The sequence below is a fragment of the Hippichthys cyanospilos genome, chromosome 2, assembly GCF_059441005.1.
Source record: "Hippichthys cyanospilos isolate Australia breed blue-spotted pipefish chromosome 2, RoL_Hcya_1.0, whole genome shotgun sequence".
Lineage (NCBI taxonomy): Eukaryota > Metazoa > Chordata > Actinopteri > Syngnathiformes > Syngnathidae > Hippichthys > Hippichthys cyanospilos.
In genome coordinates, this window is record NC_142370.1 from 34,662,589 (window position 1) to 34,685,286 (window position 22,698).

The 22,698-nt window shown below is 44.4% G+C and overlaps 2 protein-coding genes and 1 long non-coding RNA gene across 4 annotated transcripts; 1 reads left to right on the forward strand and 2 right to left on the reverse strand.

The window, feature by feature from the left end:
• Positions 1-344: 344 nt before the first annotated feature.
• Positions 345-13,623, forward strand: brpf3b (bromodomain and PHD finger containing, 3b). The gene is made up of 13 exons (XM_088407529.1): positions 345-671; positions 1,869-3,438; positions 4,309-4,465; positions 4,571-4,705; positions 4,796-4,924; positions 5,080-5,392; positions 6,402-6,692; positions 8,551-9,144; positions 9,759-9,840; positions 9,917-10,005; positions 10,088-10,182; positions 10,252-10,406; positions 12,235-13,623. The coding sequence occupies exons 2-13, from the start codon at positions 1,892-1,894 to the stop codon at positions 12,416-12,418; spliced, it is 3,771 nt and encodes a 1,256-aa protein (XP_088263655.1). The 5' UTR covers positions 345-671; positions 1,869-1,891; the 3' UTR covers positions 12,419-13,623.
• On the reverse strand, positions 5,389-11,461 carry LOC148428361 (uncharacterized). Its single transcript, XR_015864737.1, has 2 exons — positions 11,323-11,461; positions 5,389-6,601 (listed from the first exon to the last, which is right to left on the reverse strand). It is a non-coding gene; the product is annotated as an uncharacterized LOC148428361 (long non-coding RNA).
• Positions 12,813-20,136, reverse strand: nr1h5 (nuclear receptor subfamily 1, group H, member 5). Of its 2 annotated transcripts, none has more exons than XM_088407531.1 (10): positions 19,702-20,136; positions 17,474-17,860; positions 17,072-17,212; positions 16,428-16,552; positions 16,228-16,302; positions 16,033-16,129; positions 15,510-15,629; positions 14,810-14,878; positions 14,614-14,727; positions 12,813-14,300 (listed from the first exon to the last, which is right to left on the reverse strand). In XM_088407531.1, the coding sequence occupies exons 1-10, from the start codon at positions 19,796-19,798 to the stop codon at positions 14,122-14,124; spliced, it is 1,404 nt and encodes a 467-aa protein (XP_088263657.1). In that variant the 5' UTR covers positions 19,799-20,136; the 3' UTR covers positions 12,813-14,121. The 2 variants fall into 2 exon arrangements, with proteins under 2 accessions (XP_088263657.1, XP_088263656.1); XM_088407530.1 differs by having other exon boundaries at positions 16,204-16,302.
• Positions 20,137-22,698: the final 2,562 nt, after the last annotated feature.

The window sequence follows — 22,698 nt, forward strand, 5'->3', positions numbered from 1 at the left end:
TTTTTTTTTTTTTTTCCTTATTATAGTCGGGGCGCCAAAATCGGGCAGAATGACGTGACGAAGGGCGGGCTAAACGTGCATCAAGTCGTACAGCGCCAGACAACCCGGAAATGAGACATTTCCAGAGTTTAAAAAATACGATTTAGAGTGTCACTATTTACCCTGATAAACGACAGAATTCTTCACGACTTCAACGACTAGACATATTTTAAGGTATACCCCGTTTTCTACACAACAACGATGGGAAAGTAACAAATACATGCATTGATTTTGAGTTACGTTGACAAATTACTTTTATCTTGAAAGATTTCCCGGATGTTGTTTGTCGGAACAAATGGAGTTAGCCTGGACTGGCAAAGCTAGCCGGAGGAGGCTAACCCACAAAATTAGGTCGACATTAGATAAGTCTCTACATGGATAATGGCAGATATGTAACTCCCTTGCCCGTCGGTTGTACGGGCGTTCGCCCCCGACTGCTTGTTCGCCATTTGACGGAAGGACGGACGCGGTCGTAAATAACGCCACGTACCGGCTGTACCAACAAACTGTTAGCTGGCTAAGCGCAAGTTAGCTTGCAAAGTAGACCACAGGCTAGGTGGCAACCATTTCTGAAGAAACGCCTCAGACCGCCGGCTGTGGAGCTAACTTGTGTCACCCCATTGGCATAATAGGTAAGAATCAATTTTATCGATAATCTTTTAAAAACTTTAAATGCCTTCCCGACCACAGCGGTGTATTTTGTTCTTTCCGTGTCAGCGCAAAAATAAGATCTTAGATAAGTACAGCATATTTTTTCGAAGTTAGCAGCCGAGCTATCTGCAAATAAAAATGTTTTACGGTCGCTCCGGCGAACTGTCATTACGCGTTTTTCACGCCAAATAAGCTTTAGCGCATGTCTCAAAATGACAAGGACAAAAGTAAGACATAAAGTGCTTATTCTGAGGTTTTAAAACTAAATATGGCTGACGGCGTACACCTGAAATAAGGACAGAGCGCTCTTTGGAGGCTGGGGCTTCCTTGGAGATGATTGGCTCAGGATGCCTCAATCAAGTTTTACTGACAGCTGATTGGTTGGCCGCATCTGTGTTTTGGCAATGCCGCGGAAGAGTTTAGTAGTAAGTTACAGTAAACGCAAATAGTTCTTGTGTTACATGTTTGTCTTCGTTTCGCCTCTCTTCCTAAGTCATTGCACCGTAAATATAACGTATATTGTAAAATTCGAATTTCCTTTACAAATATTCATTTTTTATCATAAAGTATACAATGAATACCGTTTATATATTATCAATGTTAATATTTTATATCCAAACCAGTTTTATACAACGTAATTATTCGTTATTACCTAATACCTATATATATATATATTCCTACTAAATCGTCAGATTGTATGGCATCCATTCACCTTCATATTCAATGTTTTTTTTCCAGGACTGAAGGTGCACCTAGAATCAAAAAGGGACATATTAAAAAAAAAAAAAGAAAAAAAAACGTTTAAAGGCAAACATCTCGGTCTCATTAGTCCATTGAGGCTTCCTGCATAGCGTCATGTAGGCCACATACAGCCTATGCATACCGGCTCTTTTATATTGAGTCCAGAGGTGGGCTGTGTACAGTGGTGCAAAGTATAATTGAAAAAATGTCAACTCACATTCAGTATAAGCAACAATCCTGCACCTCAGTGTGTTAGCTTCTATATATAAGAGAAACTATGATAAAGATTCTGTATTGCCGGGAGATTTATGCATGCTTTTTATGTATTAATGATAATTCTTTGAGGTTCTTCTGCACCACAACTAGTTATCAATTCATATCTGTTCTCATTTGTTTCTAGCTTGCCCTCTGGTGTCACTTTCTTTATTATTCCACAGGAGGGAACGTGTGATCGTGGCCTATGAGGAAGCCACGCCGAAAAGGCCTGTTGGGCCCAGGATGTGGCAAAAATGAAAAGAAGTCCAAGGGGACGCCAGTCGGAGGTTGCGGTGCCGGTCCGCGCCAGCGATCCCCGTCCCCGTACAGTCTAAAAGCGTCTCCGAGCAGAGAAACGCTGAGCTATGCCCAGGCCCAAAAGGTCGTGGAAGTGGAGCTGGATGGCCGGCTTCACCGCATCTCCGTTTTGGAGCCCTTGGCCATCATTACCGAAGACGAAATGATGGCGCAGGACATCAGCGAGTGCAATAGCAACAAAGAGAACAGCGAGCAGCCGTCTCCTCCCGTCAGCGCTGCGCAAACCGTCGGCAAAGCCGCCACGCCCCGCGGCCGCCGGAGAGACTCCAAGTGCCCGTCTTTCAAATCCCCGCCACCTTCGAAAAACCACCGCGCCCGACCTCCGCCGCAAATGCCTGAAAAGTTGCACGCGACGCACAACCATCTCGTGGCCCTCCCCGAGCCTTCGTTTCGCCTCGTCGACGCTTTCGCCCAGCTGGAGGCGCCGCCTCTGCCCGCGGCATACTACCGTTACATGGAACGTTCGTCCGAAGAGCAGGAAGCCCCCGCCGAGTACGACATGGACGAGGAAGACGCCGCCTGGTTGGAGATGGTCAACGCCGGTCGCGCGGCGGAGGGCTGCGCCGCGTTATCGGCGGACACTTTCGAGCTTCTGGTGGACCGCCTGGAAGACGAGGCTTACCGGGAGGCGCGCGTTCGGGTGCCCTCGCACGCCGCCGTCGACGACGACGACGCCTTCTGCTGCGTGTGCCTGGACGACGAGTGCCTCAACAGCAACGTCATCCTCTTCTGTGACGCCTGCAACCTGGCCGTGCACCAGGAATGCTACGGCGTCCCCTACATCCCCGAGGGTCAGTGGCTGTGCCGCTGCTGCCTTCAGTCCCCTCAGAAACCCGTTGACTGTGTGCTGTGCCCCAACAGAGGCGGCGCCTTTAAGCAAACCAGCGACGGGCGCTGGGCGCACGTGGTCTGCGCTATCTGGATCCCCGAAGTCTGTTTTGCCAATACGGTTTTTTTGGAACCGGTGGAAGGCGTCAACAACATTCCCCCCGCGCGCTGGAAACTTACCTGCTACCTGTGTAAGCAGAAAGGTCGCGGGGCATCCATCCAGTGCCACAAAGCCAACTGCTACACCGCCTTTCACGTCACTTGCGCGCAGCGCGCGGGCCTCTTTATGAAAATCGACCCGGTACGAGAGACCAACGTCAACGGGACCACCTTCTCCGTCAAGAAGACGGCCTTCTGTGAGACTCATTCCCCCGCCGCCCAGGACGGCATCTCCGATGAGGAGAGTGAAGGACGCGTGGTGGGCAGCAGGGGGAGGGCCAGTCGTGGCCGCAGCGCCTACACGGAGGGGCCCGCCACGCCCAAAAAAGGCAGAAAGCCCGAGAGTGACGACAAGGTGGACAAAAAGAAAGGCAAGAGGGACGCGGGCTCCGCCACACTGAACAATGTTTCGCCACAAGTGATCGTGCCTGAAATACCCACAAGCAGGTATACTTTAGTCGAATTTAGGCGGTGGTGTACACGTAACCTACGTTTTATATGCTGTATACATCAGTGCTTAGGCAATAACTCAAATGAATCTAATGAAGTCCTCAGTTTAAAAATGTGAAGGTTTGAAAAGTAGCTAAATCATGAAATCAAGATTTTGCAAAAGATGCAGGATGCTGCGTGGGTGCTTTTCAAGACATGTTTACAATAGGTACTACTGACTTCAGAGTGGCATTTTAGGGGATAGTCCACTTATTTAGCCATTTTTAGCAGTCAAAAGCAACTATTTTATCTATATAAATAACCCTTTCAGTACCGGTCATTTTCGGACGCGAGTGTTGAACGTCTGGACTCTTAAAAAATGACACATTTGGGATTGAATGTGTTTAAATTATTTCTCACGTCCAATCAATACTCTTAAAACACTGTCATCTGGAAAGTTATTTTTCTTGTACAATAATTACATTTAAAAATACAAATTTCTCTCGCGCTCCATCGAAAAGGATCTCACATTTTCTGAAGGCTTACACAAAAACCAATGAATCATGTTTCAGCTTGTGAACATCCAAAAACCAACAGATGAGCCATGATTGGTTGTTCTCCGGGCCCAGAGCCCGTGATGTCATTTACAGTCGACGGCAAGGGGAAAATGTGTTTTTAAATGTATTACTTGTATTTGAAAAATAATCATATTGCCCAACCCTTTGGCTGGTGACTATCCTCTATGTTACTACTACTATGTTCTTTTGTAATGTTCATTATTTATTAAGGACATGTCGATGAAAAATACTTTTACGACGGAAGAGTTACGTTTCACCCGTGAAAATGAAATTGTTCAAATTGCAACTGTCATCTCTTACTTTTGTCCAGGTTGAATGCTATGTGCAAAGGTATTTTCTTTCAAAGGAAGAGCCAATTCATGCAGAGACTGCATAGCTACTGGTTACTGAAGCGTCAGTCCAGAAACGGCGTCCCGCTGGTCCGTCGTTTGCACTCTAATGTCCAATCTCAACGGAATACTGAACAGGTTGGGCTGGAACCTGGGCTTTCATTTTGGAGCAACATAAAACTGATGGGATACTTTTGGGTAGTGAAGTTTATCCATTGAGGTATACATGTTTTTACTTTGTAGCCTGAAGTGGTTGACGAACAAGTATCTGCAGCCAGAGAAGCTCTGAGATATTGGCAGAAGCTCCGGCATGACCTTGAAAAGGCCCGGCTGCTGGTGGAGCTCATTCGGAAAAGGGAGAAACTCAAACGAGAACAGGTAACGTTGAGCAAAGCTATCAAATGCTCTTACCTCGAAGTGTTTCCTTCCCCATGTACAAAATCTTGCGCGCCAATTTGACGATTGCAGATCAAAGTCCATCAGGCAGCTCTGGAGCTCGAGTTGACGCCCATGTTGTTGTTGCTCCGCTCAACTATCGACCAACTGCAGGAGAAGGACACAGCTGAGATCTTTGCACAACCGGTCGACATCGAGGAGGTCAGACATACTGAAAACATCTTCCCCGCAATCTAGCATAAAAGATTCCGGACGTCTTGTCGGGAATAAGAAATAAGATGAAGGAGAAAGTTAGGGGCCCGTCGAATTAATTGGTGGAGAGGTGGTCATCAACCTTTTGACGTGTTTTCGCCCAGGTACCAGACTACATGGAGTTCATAAGTCATCCAATGGACTTTTCAACGATGCGCAGCAAGCTAGAAAATCACCTGTACCGCTGCGTGGCTGACCTGGAGGCCGACTTCGGCCTGATGCTGTCCAACTGCCTACTGTACAACAGTAAGGACACGGTCTTCCACCGCGCCGCGCTGCGTCTTCGCGACCTCGGGGGAGCCATCTTGCGTCACGCCCACCGGCAAGCCGCCAACACGGGCCTGGAGCCGGAGACCGGCATGCATCTGCCCGAGTCGCCGCGGAAACCCGAATTTTACAGCTGCACGTGGGAGGATGGTATGATGGTTTATTATTCCAAAATTCTGAAATTGTACATGTGTCACAAATACAATAACCAAGAACATTATTGAATTGTGGAGAGGAATATTGCAGTGAATCAATATCAACAATCATTTCAGTATTTTTGTTGCGTGGTGTTATTTGTTTTCCGTTCTTGAGAAGACAAAGGAAAAAGCAAATCAACACTTGATTCTTTAACTGGTTGAATTTAGTTATGCACGCTTATGACCTGAGTGACATGCTGACGAGGGGCCGGGCTGTATGGCCAAAATTTCAAATCATGATTTTCTTTAATCATCCTGAACGATTATGACCGCAGTTGATTTTAATGGAAGAAATTAACGCAACAAACATTTCTTTAAAGCTTTGATTTAAAAAAAAAAAAAAGTTTTGAGCATACATTATTAGGTTTAACGTTCATAGCTTGTGCATGACTCTTGAATTAGTCATTTATAGCAGTTAAAAGTTAATTGTCTTTTATAGTTTGATCAATTGTTTTTCATGTTTAACTAGTACCTTTAAAACACATTTTTCGATTGTCTGTCAAAAAATAAATAAAATCTGCCCTCAAGGCTCAAATAATGACCAATCGCAGCTTGTCAGTTAGTCTTGTGACGTTCATAAATTGAACTGCGATTGATTTCTTGCTACCTTAGCCTCAGCACGTCATTTTCAGTCGACGGCAAGAAAAAAAAAATATTTTCACATGTATTAACTGCACGTGAAAAATAATTTGGACTCGTTCAATCCCAAAGACATCGTTTTACATTTTTAGGGCACTTGCAAATCACCCATCCAGCATTTTCTTTTTCAAAACCCTAATTTTATAGTTTAGCTATTTTTCAAAACTTTGATTGTAAAAACAAAAACGTATTTAAAATTCATTCGATTTATGGTCCAGCCCTATGCCGACGTGATCTAAATTTAGGTTTACGATCCGGACGCGCGTTTATCTCCAAGAACGTGCGGTTTTGAGAGTTGCCGACTGGCTTCCGTGTATGCCCAGTGGACAGTGTGCTGAACCCAGCCAACCGGCTCCACATGAGTGTGGAGGAGCAGCTGAAGGAGCTTCTGGACAAGCTGGACTTTGTCAGCTCCACGCGATGCAGCGGCGCCCGCACGCGACGCATGCGCCTGCTCCGCCGCGAGATCAACCACCTTCGGTTCCGGCAGGGTCCGCACCGCCGCGGCCTTCGCAACGGCCGTCTAAAAGACGACAGCGAGGAGGATGAGGAGGAGGAAGATGACAAATCTGATGACATCAAGGCAGAAAACGGCTTTTCCGCGTCAGACAAAGGTCAGTCGTCCAAAGCCGGCGTGTCGAAGAGCTTACGTTACGCGTTTTTTTTTTTTGTTTGTTTGTTTTCTCCCACTCTTGAAAGCCGCTTTTGTTTCAATGAGGCCAGTTGTGAACATGAGCTAACGGCACATTGTCCTCAGGTAATTGAGCCAGGGTCTCCCCCACGCACCAACCCCAACCAACCCCACTGTCTCCAGTCTAGTAAGTAAGGGCCCACGGAGTTTCGTTAGCCATGGCTGCCTCACAACTCCTCTCTCAAAGCGCACCCAACACATCACCCTCATGGACTCACCAACCTCCATTGGCCGCATACCGCACACTCATGCCATATCATCCCACTTGTGCTTCTGGGCCGGCTCACGCCGTCCAGGAGGCGGGCGGGAGGAAACTCACTGGGTCGCTGGCGCCCGTTACCGCGGTGCCGCTGTGCAGTTGTGAGAGCGATGTTGAGTCTCTTCACTCGTCTCGATATTGTGAGTGTGTATGATGTTACGTCCCCCTGAATACGGTGGAACCTGTCGAGTCAAGCGCCCGTCATGTTGTGCCATTAGGAATTTGGATATCTTTTTTTTAACTTTGGCTAACACGCTCTGTAAAGGATTTATTGGTATTATATTTAGGGCTTCGAAATAAATCAAATTAATTCAATTGATTCGTCTTTTTAGAAATCGTAGAATTGAAAATGAGCTAAATTGCGAAATGGAATACTGGATGGGGGCTTTAGAAGACCCATACCATAGGTACTAAATCCTTGACGGTGGTATTTAAGAAGAGATAGTCCGGTTATCACATTTTAGCAGTAGCGGTTGGTCCACATTTAATTGTTTTAGTACCAGCCATTTTGGACATTGCTTTAGTCTAACAATTGAAAATTTGGGGGTCAAAATAACCCCAGTTTGAACATCTCTTAAAAACGTAAAATTAGGTATTTGGGATTGAGTGAGTTAATTGGATTACTCATCCATACAGTACGATTAATACTTTAAAAAAAGTTGTTTTTTTTCACATCCTGTCGACTGAAAATGACATCACACGCGCTGAACGCTCAAGTAACGACCAGTCAATCACGTTTCAGCTTTTGAATGTCACATGACCAACAGGGGAGCCAGGATTGGTTGTCACCCGAGCCTTGGGCACAGGTGATGTTATTTTGAGTCAACATAAAGTAGAAAAGTGTGTTTTTAAAGCTCATTTGTCCATGAAAAATCATATAGTCCTCATATGAAACTTTCAAATGAATATTTCGGAGGTTTATTTCTTCTTCCAAATTTATTCAAATCGTAATCGTCCAGGAAATATCTTAATTTTTAGAAAAAATTGCTCAGCCCTATTTATATTGCATATTCTGACGCCAAACCTTTACTGGGATTATTGCGTCTGGTTTGAAATGGCATTTAGCGGAGCTGTTTCCGACTTACACATCATTTCTGTCGACATTATTATTATTGAAATGTGGTCTGCGTCGGAGAATTATTCCCCCAACAAAAAGCTGGAAAATTATTTACCTTCATAAGGATGTAAAATTGTGGCTTGGAACATTAAATATAGCGATCATGATGACGGTTTCACCCAGGAAGAAGTTATTTCTATGCATACATCATTTCCAATGTGGAAAAAAATAGATTCTAAATATGAACGTCATCCGGGAGCTAGTTGCGTTTGACTTTGAAGGTTCCACTGAAGTCCCTTTGTGCTGCGCTTAGACAGTTAGGTCGAATTTTGAATCACAGACGAGACCATCATTCCCCAGTGTGACGACGACAACACCACCGCATCACACTTACATACTCAACGGCCATTTCATGGAAGTATATGCAGAGTGAAAGTGATGTTCACCTTTCTTCCCCTCTTCCAGAAGATCTCAAATCTACCTCTCCCCCAACACTGGAACCCACCGGGCCGGCCCCTCCCCCGCGACTGGAGGACGCGCCCCTGGAGCCTCCCACGTTGCGGCCCATCACCAAGGAGCCCCCGCTCTGCGGCTGGCCCCGAAAACGCCGAAAGCTCCCCGCCGACAGCCACGCCCAACGCGGCGCTTGCACCCAAGCCCGGGAGACGTCGCCGCCGCCGTCGAGTTTGGACGGCGAAGGGCAGGCGGTGGCCAACGGCCACAGCGACCCGGTTGGCCACCGCGACCCGGTTGGCCACCGCGACCCGGGCGCCCCCGCGCGGCTGCACGCCGGGGGCGTTGGACGACGGACCTCCGTCTTGTTCAAAAAGGCGAAAAACGGCGGCAAGATGTTGAGGGACAACGCTTTGCCGAATGGGAAGGACGACGGTACCGGCACCTCGGGACCCAGCACCCCCTCCGCCACGCCTTCGTCCACGCCCACAAAAACCCCTCACAAAGCCATAGAACCCCCTCGCCTAAATGACCCGTGGACCCCGGGTCGAGACGTGAGCTCTGATGGAGAACTGGACAAAATACTGAATCAAAGCCTCAAATGTGGTAAGTAGCTCTTTCTTCTTCTTCGTAATATATGACACGCTGGCAAAAATCCTGCAAGGTATGTTTCATGGCCAATACACTTGGAAAAAATGCTGACGCAAATTATGTTCAGTTTTTCTCAGACGGCTCGTTTTTCATTTGCTCAAAAAAGTTTCTGGTTTTCATGAGGATTGACTTTTATATATGCACTTTGATGCTTTTAAAGATTTTGTAGTCAGATTCAAATTAGGATGTAAAACCCTGAAAAACATTTTCTGAAAAGTGGATTTAAATGGCTTTTTTCCTTTGTTAAATGTTAAAAAGTATCCAATTTGAGAAAATATTTAGACAATTTTCATTAATAATGATCTCATACTCACAACAGTGAGTAGGGGGTTGCAAAATGTTTTCTTTCTCCTTGGGGGGCGGGGACTTTGAAAGAATTGAGAAACACTGCTTTAAACAAATACAACACATTTTCTAAAGGAATCATCTGGACAGCTAATTGATGAAATCACTTGACGCTCGAGTCACCATGTGTAGCATTATAATACACAGCGCACACGGGAGGAAGTGAGCGAGTTGCGTAGCCGATTGCTTTCAACTCTATTAACACGGTTCTGTTTTGCTCTCAGGACTGAGCAATGGCTTTGACAAGCACAAAGACGGCGGGTCCGATTCTGAATACAGCCCCTGTCCGGTCCTCCACAGAGAAATGTAAAATCGTGGCGTGCCATACATGACTGAACATAATCATTCAACTAATATGCCTTTTTTTTTTTTTTTTTAATAGCACCTCGCCTCCCAAACGAAGTCTGGGGAAACCGGCTCTTTCCAAAGTTCCCTTCCTGGAGATCGTCAATGGAGACGGCGATTACACGGGTGCGTCTCGATTTCTTACCTCGACGTCTTTATTTTTTTGCCCATGTCCGCAAAGGAAGTATATGCGCGTTGTTAATCGCAGGCAATAGCAGCCAGACGTCTGAGGATGACATCGAGCTGGAGCCTCTAGACCTGGTTTGGGCCAAATGTCGAGGATACCCCTCCTATCCCGCCCTGGTACGACAAGCCAACCGGTCGGGTCTTCGTTAGCCTCGTCGGTGCGGCTGACTGTGAAGCGTGTTCCAGATCATCAACCCGGAGATGCCAAAAGAGGGCCTGCTGCTCAATGGCGTGCCCATCCCAGTCCCGCCCAAAGACGTCCTCCGACTGGGGGAGCAAAGACAGGAGGAGAGCGGCCAGAGGCTCTACTTGGTGCTCTTCTTCGACAACAAGCGAACATGGTGAGATCCTCATCAGATATTATCAGTTCGGTATTGGTCCCGATTCACTTGAGGATTTCATGCAGTACTCTCAAAAAGACGTTCCAAGAAGAAGCGTCTTGGTGCATTAGTAAAAATATGAGTATCTGCATAAATAAGTTATAGCAATGTCGTTACACGAATTCAGCGCTTCTCAATTATATTGTGCAAGCCCCCCCCCCCCCCCCCCCCCCCCCCCGTAAAAAGAATCAATCGCCCCATTCACTATTAATCCAATTATTATTTATAAAAAGTCTATAAGTATACCTAAAACTATCCGATTTAACTTTAATAACAACTTTTTTACAGAATTTATACATGTTACAGGATAGTCTAAAACTGAAAAAAACAAGTGCATCAAAGTGCCTTAAAAAAAAAAGTGCCTATCCTTATTGCAATTACACGTCACATAGAAAAAACAAAGCCTTTTCCCTGAGGTCATCCACCCCAACTCAAAAAAAACAAACAAAAATCTGACTTAAAAGTGGCAACATGAAAAATGCTAAAGCTAAAACTCAATTTTTGAGTCCGGGCCAGGCCAAGTGCTTCAAACCAGATGAGCAGCCTTTTGCTAGCTAGCCGGCCAGCTCCGCGATCGCGCTAACTCACGAAGGGGACTGTGTGGTTTGACTCCACCTTTTGCTGTCGTTGCAAAAAGCTTTATCATCGCAGGCGTCTCGTGTAAATCCACCCAACCATTTCCCAGACACAAAAAAAAACAAGGAAACAGGTCGGGAAAATACCACAGCGCCACTTCCGGGGCAGTTATCAATCTCCCATCAGCACGCTTGTCTCATTCGCCCGATAAAGACTTTTTTTGAAGAGCGGCATGGAGCTGGCTATTCTTTTAAATAGACATGAATAGATTGCGTCTTAACAACAGTAAACACGTTTTTACCTGAGCATTGCATTGTAGACAGAGGTAGAGAATCCTCGGTAGAGAATTATCGCGCCTTGTAGTGGTAAATCCTTGTTCTCAGGGAGTCGCATCACATACGTTGCCAGGACGACAGCTGTTCTTTGGCCAACGTTTCTTTTTGCGCTTCCTGCTTCTTTGACTTTCTTATGGCGTCGTTATACATTAGAGTTCCACCAATATGGGGTTTTCAGGACCCATACAGATTATTATTAGTAGAGGAGGCGGATCATCGATGTTTGGAGATGATATACATTTACAGGAAAAGTGTAATATTGCCCGTGGCTTTATCAAATCCAGAAAGTGTTTTTAAATCAGCAAGACGATATATTTTATGTTTGTGGTTGCAATTTGATTAAAAAAAGAAAGTTTAATATATATTTTTTTAACTCTTTAAATTCGTCTTGGCATTGATTTAAACAGTTTTGAATGCAATCCGGGTATTTTTTCCCCATTCTTCAGATATACTTTCCCCAATCAACTTTTTTCTTGATTTCTGATTGAAAAGTTTGACCTCCTTATCTAATTGTTTTGTTGCCATTTCCTTTGGCGCAGCTCCATCTAGCGGATACATACCGCAACTGCAGCCACTACTGTAGCTTCTGTTCTATGCGCCTTGTAATACGTTGCGTCCTATATATGAAAACAGATTTAAAATAGGCCATTCACTGAATGTGCGCCTTATAGCGTGGAAAATATGGCATAAAGGTTGTATTTCTTTTTTTGTTTGTTTGTTTTAAGCGTCACGCAATTAGCCTCCTGACTTGATTTTGACCGGTAAAGCGTTGCGCGATCGTCTCCCAGAAGTGGGGACGCGGGACAAATTCTTTCTGGGCTCTGGAAATACTTGGGGAGCAGCAGATTGTTGTCAGCCATCTGTGGTTGAACCCGCAGGCAGTGGCTGACCCGAGACAAAGTCACCCCCCTGGGAGTGGACGACACGGCGGACAAACTGCGCATCATGGAGGGCCGCAAGGCCACCCTGCGCAAGTCGGTGCAGGTGGCGTACGATCGCGCCATGATCCACCAGAGCCGAGTGAGCCGTAGCCAGGGCTTCGTCGCCTCCAACTTCCTGTAAGCCCCGCCCACCTTAGCCTCATTTGTCCGCTCGTGTCCCGTTAGCGCGCCGCCGTCAACTTTGAACAATATTTATACCGAGTGCGGAGGACCTACCAATGGGATCGCTGCCGTCTTTTATCAAATAGCTTTTTACACTTTAATCTTTTACGAATGACACTTGTACAGAGCCGAGGGACACTTTAGTGTGCGTTATGTTTTTAAGATGAAGTCTTAGTCACTTTGTGTTGCTCTCGTCAATCATGCTTCAAGGGGCAACGTGAGGCTCCGTTTTGCGGAATATTCATTCCTGACTTGCTGCATTGTGAGTGTGTGTTTGCGTGCATATGTGTGTGTGTGTGTGTGTGTCAGTGAACACAATGAATGAGCCATTGTTCATAAATACAAATTCTCTGTTTTGATACAAGAGAAATAATTTATTTATGGAAGACATGACTATAGAAAGAAAATTATATTCGTATAAGGAAGAATTATATTTAAAAGCAAATTGCCACGTTTGAAGAAAAAAACATTTTAGCAGACGGAATCCCCATACCTCCAAAATCCTCCCTGCTCGACGGTGATGGCAAAATGAAGCCTCGTGAAGCACTTGTAATATTTTGCACTCCTCTAGATGGTGCCCTTGATTTATAGATAAAGGCTAGTGCAGCCGAAACGTAATAGTGCCCCTAGAGGAGCTAAAAAGTATCGCAAGTGCTTCACGAGGCTTCATTTTCTCATGACTTCTCGAGTTCCAACTTGCACATTCAACATAGTATCGTCCGAGAGAGACAACCGTTTTCAACACATTTGGAATTGTCAATCATTTCTACAAGCACCGCCCACAGTGTGTACTGACCAATAAGTATAGATTTGTCAAAAAAAAATAAAAATTGTGTCGTAAGGGGTTTCAACTTGGGGCGAGCGATTTGCACATTAGGAGCGTTACTTGCAACAAGAGACATATTTCCCTGCCCTGCCCTAGTCTTCATTAGTATTATGGGATGTTGAAAGCCTCTACCTTCATAAGCTTGTGTAACTTTTCTCTAGCCACCAAATACTTTGTTTGAATCCGTCATTCCTCATTCAGGGAAAGGAATGCGCTATTAAAACCTTTTGGAATATCTAACTGGCTTATCTTGTTCAATGGAAAATGCTGTGTCAACGCTGAGTTTAATGGCCGGAGGAAAATAAAGAATTGAGGTGACAAATCTCAAAATAGAATGATTCCTGTTTTCCCCTTTTTTGTCACATCAATATTTAATAAAGAAGAGAATAGTTGATTTCAACTCTGAGTGATAAAATACTAGATTTTAATTGCATTCTTATAATTTGAGCAAATTAACCAATGAATACATTTTGACGACATACTGTAAATGTACAGTGTGTGTAATAGTAAAACAATTATGGTATTTATGCATGGTTTTAAAGGTCAGATTTTGCAAATGTCAATGAAACATTGAATGACTCAAATAAATACAATGGAACAACCAACCTTTTTGGGTGGGGGGAAAAAAAAGCCTAAATAAATGCAGGGATGATGTAAGTGCCCTGTGGTACAGATTAAAAATGGTAGTTGACCAAATGTGACCCACAGACCCCACTTTAAATAGCAGTGCTCTAAAAGAAGTCTGTAAAAGTTCCGGAATGGACTTGAAGACCAGCGCAAGCCAACGCAAGTGATTTGAGCGGCGGTCAAGACGCAAACGAGACATCGCGGCGGATTCAAGGTCCGTGGCTCGGTCGGTTCAAGAGGAGGTAGTTGTGACGGAGGGTCCGAAGCTCCGTCAACCGGCCCAGAAGACGACCGAACCTCCGCGGCCCGCCTCCCAAGCGAGACATCAGGTCCAGGATCAGCTCCTGCAGTTTTTCCACGTAGCTGGCAGCCAATAAGGACACGCTGTCTGCAAGACGGACACACAAGTAGCTCCTTAAACATGTGACTTGGGGCCCATCCCAATTCCGTTGGACTGTACTCTTTGGAATTAGTCAACTCCCTCCTACCTGAGGTGAAAAACACGATACAGAAAATAACTACAAACGTCATATGCATGTTGTCATAGCATTTAGCTATTTCTTGAACTCATTCAATCCCAGTGATGTGTTTAGCAGCTCCTCAAACGTGTGACTTTAGGTGCGATTCCACCGCACTGGATAACTACTAATCCCCAGTTTAGGAAAAATGGCAGTCAATGACTGTATTCAGATCATCGCAACCTGAGCAGAGCAGAGCCGTGGCTCCGAGCAGGGTGTATTCATCCTCGGTCACCTGCAGCGCCACCATGCTGTGGAAGAAGTTTAGCACGGGGATCAGGAGATCCTCGCTGTGCCCTGACAACACACACACACACACACGTTTGACACTTTCTTTGGTTTGCTGCTATGAATATCGTAAATAGCGACCGGTACTGACTTTGCAATCTGTCTTTTAAGTCGACAAATCTCAGACCGTTTTGTGTTGATGTGCTGAAAAGCTTCAGTGCTGAAAAAGAGACGATTGAATGTGAGGCGTGTGCGATTACAAAAAAATATCGTTAATCGCTATTGTAAAAGTTGAAAATCAACACTGCACTTATACATATGAAAATTCAAATCTTAAAGGAGAAGCTAACTTCCAAATAACTCTATGCAATTTTCTTAGCACTAGTGATTGGAAAATGTAGCCTCATAAACCACTTGGGATATTTTTTTTCCTAATCTAGATGGTGCTCTTGCTTTAAAGATGAAGACTCACACTGCGGAAACTGTTTACATCTTCACTGAATCTTTAAAGCAAGAGTGCCCCCTAGAGAAGCTAAAAAGTAGTTATGGGAAAATGAAGCATCATAAAGCACTTGGTGCTACTTTTTAGCTCCTCTAGGTGGCACTGTCGCACAGTGGAAGGCTCGTAAATTTTCATTGCACTAGCCCTCATCTTTAAACCAAAAACACCATCCAGAGCGGTCAAAAAAAACTACAAGTGCTTCATGAGGCTTCGTTTTCCCACGACTACAAAAAAGTGGACTTCATTTCCCTTCATTACTAAGCACCATCACTCATCGAAATACGACATTGTAAATGTTTTTTGTGTGATGCGAAGTGGAAAAATCCTGTTGTTTTGTGTAACTTCTCACCTGCGTTAGGCTTAGCAGTCGGGTCACTGGCAAAGTTCTGGGCGGACAACAGGAACATGAGATCCAGTGAAGACGCTGACAAGAGGCAGCACTGGTCTGACAAGTCCAACAGATCAAAACCTGGGGAAAGTCGTAGCTTGTTATCGCTAGTAAAAATTAGTTGCTAGCTAGCAGCTCTCATGTGCCACATAAAGCAGTCAAATTACTTTTCAACGGCTGTTTAATAATCGTAAATGATGGCGCCCGCTGATTCTGACAGCCTGACACAAGTTGCCGTTCCTACTGATCACTTTTGAACAAAACAGGAATTTTGCGGTCTTGACATCACTTTGTCTCAACTGCGTATAATGATCAAAGTTGGTTGTTATTCATTACTAATTATAATCTATATCGATCTATTGATCTATCACTAGCTTGATTGCTATCTTTGCTAGCTAGCTTTGACCGACTGCCATCATTCTCAAACATTCAGCAAAGATTGGCAATATTTGCCAATATTCTGCAACTTGGTCAATTATCTTACCAGGCACGGTGCGGGCAAAGTGTAGCACTCGTTGCAGATGAGGAGACGTAACCTCCAATAGCCCCTCCCCTTCCTCTGCACACGGCCTATCAAAGGTCTGAACAAAGATGCGAGGTGAGAACCGCATACCCAAATAAAATAGCGCCGTTGGATGGAACGCCACGTTGTCACCCTGCAGCGGTCACTGTACTCTACTTGACACAGTCGATGAGCCTCCGCCATCTTGTCCACGATGTGCCTCTGTTCTCGGCTTAGGGTGCATGTAACCACCTTTCAGAAAGTTGAAAAGGAAGCTTCATTTTCCCATCACCAGTGCTTAGAATAATTAATGAACTACAGTACTTGTGATATTTTTTGATGGGGCTGTTGCTTGGCAAAATGAAGCATCCACGTACCTGTCCACGAAATGCGCCAGTGGAGCTGACTCGCTTGCTGGCCGCACTCTCCTCTTCTTCCTGTCTTCTTCCTCTTCCTCCTTTCCTCAGGCGTTTGGACTGACACTGAACATCTGTCAGAAGGCCTGTGGCGAATTTTGAGATCAACATCTTGTCATCAAGACACTCAGGTTGTTGCAGCATTTGCCAATGTGCACTACGTGATACTCTGCAAATATCTGGTCAACGCTAATCTTTCTTTTTTAACAGTTTGACTTGACTTCCTCTTTTAAGTCATGTGTGATGAGAACATGAAGCCTCGCGATGGTGCTCTTGGGGTAAAGATAAACTTGTTTTGAAGTTGAGGCCAAAGAACCGTTTTTTGCCTAATTTCATCTGTTGAGGTCAAACTGCCTTCGATTTTGAGGGCTTAGTGACGCAGTGATGTCTTTGAAGACCTGGAAATTTGTCCTTGAAAGTCCTTGAACGTTGTCTTTTTCTGAAGCTCCTGGTTGCTAGGACATTTGAACTGACAAACGTATCAAACGTTTGAACGCGTTCTTCTCAAAACTATAGTTACAGAAATGAGGTTTCTGTGTCTTTTTTACCTACGTCTTGTATGGCTGGCATCAAGGAAATAATAACGGCGCGCGGTCTGGACTCACACTCAGCCAGCATTCCCACAGCGCGACACTTCCTGAGTCGGCAGTCTTGACATTTCCTCCGCATGTACATGTCCATCTCACAGGCGCCGCCTCTCTTGCAGTGATACACAGCTTTTTTGGTCACGCTACGCCGGAAGAAACCTGCCACAATCAGATGAGAACGAGGATCCACTCATCACTTCATACTAGTGATGGGAAAATGAAGCCTCGTGAAGCACCCGCGATACTTTTTAGCTCCTCTCGGTGGCACCCTTGGCTTGAAGTGGAAATGTAATACATTTCCATTGCCATAGATTTATTTTTAAACCAAAAGCACCATTTAGCATACCACGAGTGCTTCACGAGGCTTCATTTTCCCATCAGCGCTTGGGAGCAATGGCGGCAAAATGCTTGAGCAGTCACCTTTACAACCCTCGCAAGTGAGTGCGTTGTAGTGATACCCCGACGCTTTGTCCCCGCACACCACACATAGTTCGTCGTGACCTCGAATCCTCCCGACGGACCCCACGCGTTGTCTCCGTACCGGAGGAAGTCCCGCTAAGCCGAGTCCCTGGGGGGAGCCTTCGTAGTGGGGCTCGGTGGAGACGGGATCGTAGGGACCCTCGGGGAAGTCAGGAGTAAAATGATAGAGCGCGTGGCAGGGTTGAGAGGAGGACGAGGACGTGGAGGACGAGGGGGAGCCGTAGACTGTGAAGGACAGGTCGGCTGAGTTGTACTGCTGTGGGCTGTAAGGGAGCGGCTGGAGCTCAGGGTCCGGCAGTGGGTAGCATAGAGGGTCGGCCAACATGTCTGATTCAGAAAGAACAAGTATCTACAGTTAAATCAAATGTTTGAAAAAGAGCGCAGTAGTGATATGAAAACGAAGCCTCATGAAGCACTCGCGATACTTTTTTTTTATCTCCTTAGGTGGCGCTCTTGCTTTAAAGGTGTAGTGGAGATGTAATACTGTACGTTTCACTGGTGTTTATCTTTAAACCAAGAATTACGTCTAGAGGGTAAGAAAAATATCAAGAGTGCTTCATGAGGCTTCGTTTTCCCATCACGAGAGTGCAGTAGTCTGGTATGTGACGTACAGTGGCTGCCGTATGTGAAGCATCCAGAGCATTTATTTAAATGCACTTCATAAGAATATTGAGAGCCTGTGAAGGTTTCATAAACCGGATGCAGCTGAGGAGGTCCCAGTGACGTCAGGCACATTTCTGTGTCTGCATTTGTCATTTGGTCTAACTCTCTGCCCGACGTTCACGCAAAAGATGTCGGAAGCGTTGCATCCAGTGAGAAAACATTTGGATGGATGGATGGATGGACGGACTAGATAATGGAAGCATGGATGGATATGGTTAATGACTGGATGGTGGATGGGCATGGATGGATGAATGAAAGATGAGTGGATGGATGACGTTTTTATGTCAGGGATCGGTGTCAAATCACAAGGTTTTACATCTACAGTAGTCTCATTAGCACCTCCTTCCGTCACACTGTTTCTTCCCAGATGTTTCTCCTCTTTATCGGACCATGCTCGTTCATGTGTATGTGGGGGGGGGGGGGGGGGGCATATCACGTGATCAAAGTGTTTATAAACCATTAGAGAACTCTCTAAACACCCCTAAGCATCCCTTCCATCCCACTCGTTTAGGAGTCAACAACAATCTGCCCCCACGACCCCCCCCTTCCCCACCCGTGAGGGCGGGCAGGGAGCCAGCAAGCCCGTTGGACCTTCCTAAACAAACACAACTAATCAAATAACGTAACGTACACCTGAACTACGCAAGAAGCTCATTTATAGCCGGCGGCGCATGTGATTCAAACTGCTCCATTTTACGAGTGATAGTGGCTGTAAAAATAACAAATGCCCTTCTGGATAGGCATTGCCGGTCCAGGATTTGGTTATGTCCATCTGCTTGCAAAAGATGACGCAATCGAAACATCTGAATCCAAACAAACGAGACATTTTCTTTACAATATGTTCTACTTATTAGTCTAAATGACTGCAATGTGCTAAATGGTGGAATAAGAGTTGAGAAGATAAAGCAACCGATTTGAGCGATGCAAATCCAAGTGTATCCTAGCATTGGGCGATGATGAGAAAACGAAGCCTCGTGAACCACTTGAGATGTATGGATTTATTGTTACTCCTCTCGATGGTGTTTTTGGTTCAAAGAGAAAGGCTAGCGCAACGGAATTGGATTACAATCATGTCGCATCTTAAACCAAGTGAGCCATCGAGTGTTTCGTGAGGCTTCGTTTTCCCATTAGTAGGTGCCAATGCTGCCTAAATTGTTGGCCTTACGGCTTAAAAGAGGGTGTTTTTTTTTTTTTTTTAATAATTCTGATTCTACCAAAACATTCTTCATCAAAATGAACACTAATGGAGTAAATGTTGCAAAGAATATTTTTTACAAGACAATTTTGCTTAAAGTCTCTTCCCGCTGTTTTTTTAGAAGCAACCTGCAGCGCAAACCTGACATGTTTCATTTCCATAAGGCCACAAGTTAAGGTCACATTGGCCATCAAATAAGCAATTTGGCATTCAAAAAAAAGAAGAGCAGGCATGTGAGTTCCTCTTGTATCTGGCCCAATAAAAACAGATTTTTTTTCTTTTAACGATTACGATAAAAACGAGGACTTACCGTAGAACTGAAGCTGCTCCGAGGAACAGTAAGAATCTAAGGAGGAGAGAAAACCTCCCGCCGAGAAGTTCATGTCCAAGTCGCTCCACTCTCTCATCGGAACCCGAGAGCGCCTCTGCGCTAACCCTTCCGAAACGGTCAAATGTGACACAACTCACGCAAGACTCTCCAAACACACGTCAAGTTTCATGAAGAATCTGGGAAGCCAGCAAGGGGAGGAGAGGGGAAAAAAAACAAAAAACATTCCACAATCCCCCAGGAGCAGGACTGTCCTTTGGAAGAGTCCAGCTGAGGCTTGTTGGGTTCTGTGATAGATGATGTGTTGGAGGAGGTCCCGATCCGGCCCCCCCAGAGGTTAAGCCCAAAAGGGAGAGCGGGGACACCCAGGAAGGACTCGGGATGTGACCGAGATCCAAACAGCTGGGACTGACTGGGACTTGCTAGATCATAACATGTCCACATTGGAGGGAAACATGGTGAACTTTCACCTTCTTGGCAACACCGTCGCGGATGTCTAACACTTATTTGTGTGTTTTGTGAATACTGCGTGTGCGTTACCCCGATGTATACGTATACGCATGAAAAGCATTATTCTAGATTTGGATTAACGTCATTCAAAGACAGCTACTTTCACTCTCCTTACCCTAATATTTATTTTTTAATTTATAATTAAGTAGTCGGGAATGAATGTGGGGACTCATTTAATCAATCCAAACATTTTTTTTTTTTTACGTTTTTTGTAATTAGTTTTTTTCAAATTGTTTAAAGCGTTTGACCAAAGGAGGGTCTAAAATGGCTGCTGCTAACTTAATCAGTACTAAAGTAACCAGTTCGGTGACTAATTAATAAACTAAATAACGTAATAAATTACTTTAGGTTATATGTATTGAAGTAATAGATTACTGTAGGTACTATGAAAATACAAAATGAAGCCTCATGAGACACTTGTGATACCTTTTAGCTCCTCTAATGGCATTCTTGCTCTGAAGATACAGTGGAATGTATGAAATGTGCATTGCGCTGGGCTTTATCTTTGAACTAGGAGCATCATCTAGAGGAGTAAAAGAAATATCACAAGTGCTTCATGAGGCTTCGTTATGGAAGTACAAAGATTTCGCCTGATAAAAGTGATATTTATCGGCTAAAATCATTTCTCAAATCTCGTAATTTGCTTTTAACAATAATCCTTCCTTCGAGAAACATAGTTCTATACCTAGCACTAACTAGCCTTTATTTTTAAACCAAGAGTACCATCTAGAGGAGCATAAAAATATTTCATGAATGCAAAAATATTGCCTATCTTTGAGTAATGTTCAGAAATTAACTGGCTTCATTTGATTGAAAAGTTACTTAATCAGTTTTTAAAAATATCTGATTAATCGATGAAATAATTGATAGAATAATCAATTCTAAAATATTCGATAGAAAGCCCTACTGTATGTATCTGATTGTTTGGGGAAAAAAAACGTATAATGTACTTCGTCGACTTTTTGGAAGCTTTTACAAACAAGCGCTGCCAATTAATAATTTACCGTGTGCGTGTGTGTATGTTTGTTGTGACAAAACCTTGGGAGTGTGTTGACTTTGCCTTTTGTTTATCGCTCATCTGTTTGTGCCTCGGTTAATATTGGACAGAAGTTGAATTTCAAAAAGGCTTCGGGAAATCCAGGAAGTCTGCCTTGTCAATCTTTGAACGAGTTGGAACGCGGGCTGGGCGATAATATCGATATATCGGTTGCAATATGGGGTGACACATGATGCACACCGCAATACAACGTTCAGATCCAAATTAATTGCATATCATTTTTTTATTTGTTCGTAAGAAAAAAAATGTGTTTAAAAAAACTATAACGATCAATTTCATCATTGTTTTCGGCGTCTTTACCTATACTCACCAACGGAAGTGACGTCACATTCGCATCGTTGTTGACTTATTGTCTCCGTAGCAAAATGGCTGACCAATACGAAGTAGAGTACGAAATTGTTCACAATTAAAGGGCAAAATCGTCTATCGGGAAACATTTCGGCCTTAAAAAAGAAAGACTAACAGCCACACCGTGGAGGAAGTCGTCGTATGTTTCCATTGGCAATAAACTGGATGTTGAAGAGATGGAACGATCAATTTAACAACGCACATGTGACGTCGCCATCCGGCCACAACAAGCATGGCCTTCCAATAAATGAAAATTGAAACACGTGAAACTTGTTTCCGCACATTTTAACGAAGAACTGTGACCGCAAGTCAGCCAAAGCCCAGGAGCTCATTAACAAGGTAAACAACACTCTTCATTCTTTAATTTCCATATTTATTTATATAATCACGGTTCAGTCAAGGGCATGCTTGAAAAAAAAGTGAACATTCTTCTTTTTGCAAAGTGTTTGATGTGTGCTCATGGATGTATTGAAATGTTTTCAGTTTTTTAGTCGTTCTTATTATACAGTATATGCCATGTCAGTTGTCAATCATATTTTTTATGTTTTTAAGAGTCCAAACATTTCATTTAATGAAAGACTCTTAGCTATATGCTAAAATACCAACAATCAACGTGAGTAGAACACTTGGGGTAATCAAGTACTCAATTAATTGCTTACTTTAAGTCAAAATGCAATTTCTTTCATACTCTGCAGGCCGCAAAATTGTGGTTAAAGGGCCGCAAATGGGCCCCGGGCCATAGCGTGGACACCTCTGCTCGAGATAATGAAGTACTAAAGTAATAGATCACTAAAGTAATTGATTACTATAGGTACTGATTACGATTCATTTTAGGCCAGAGGAAATTTGAACACGGGCCTCAAATGGCCCCTGGGCCCTAGCTTGGACACCTCTGCTCTAGGTAATTATAACACTTGAGATTACGAGAACTAAAATAAACTCCGCCCTGACATCTATGCGTCACCCCCCCCCCCCCCCCCCCCCCCCATGGGAGACGGAAAAGAATGAAGAGGAGGATGCTCAGTAAACACACACCAAAAACAACCTTAATTCCACAAATCTAA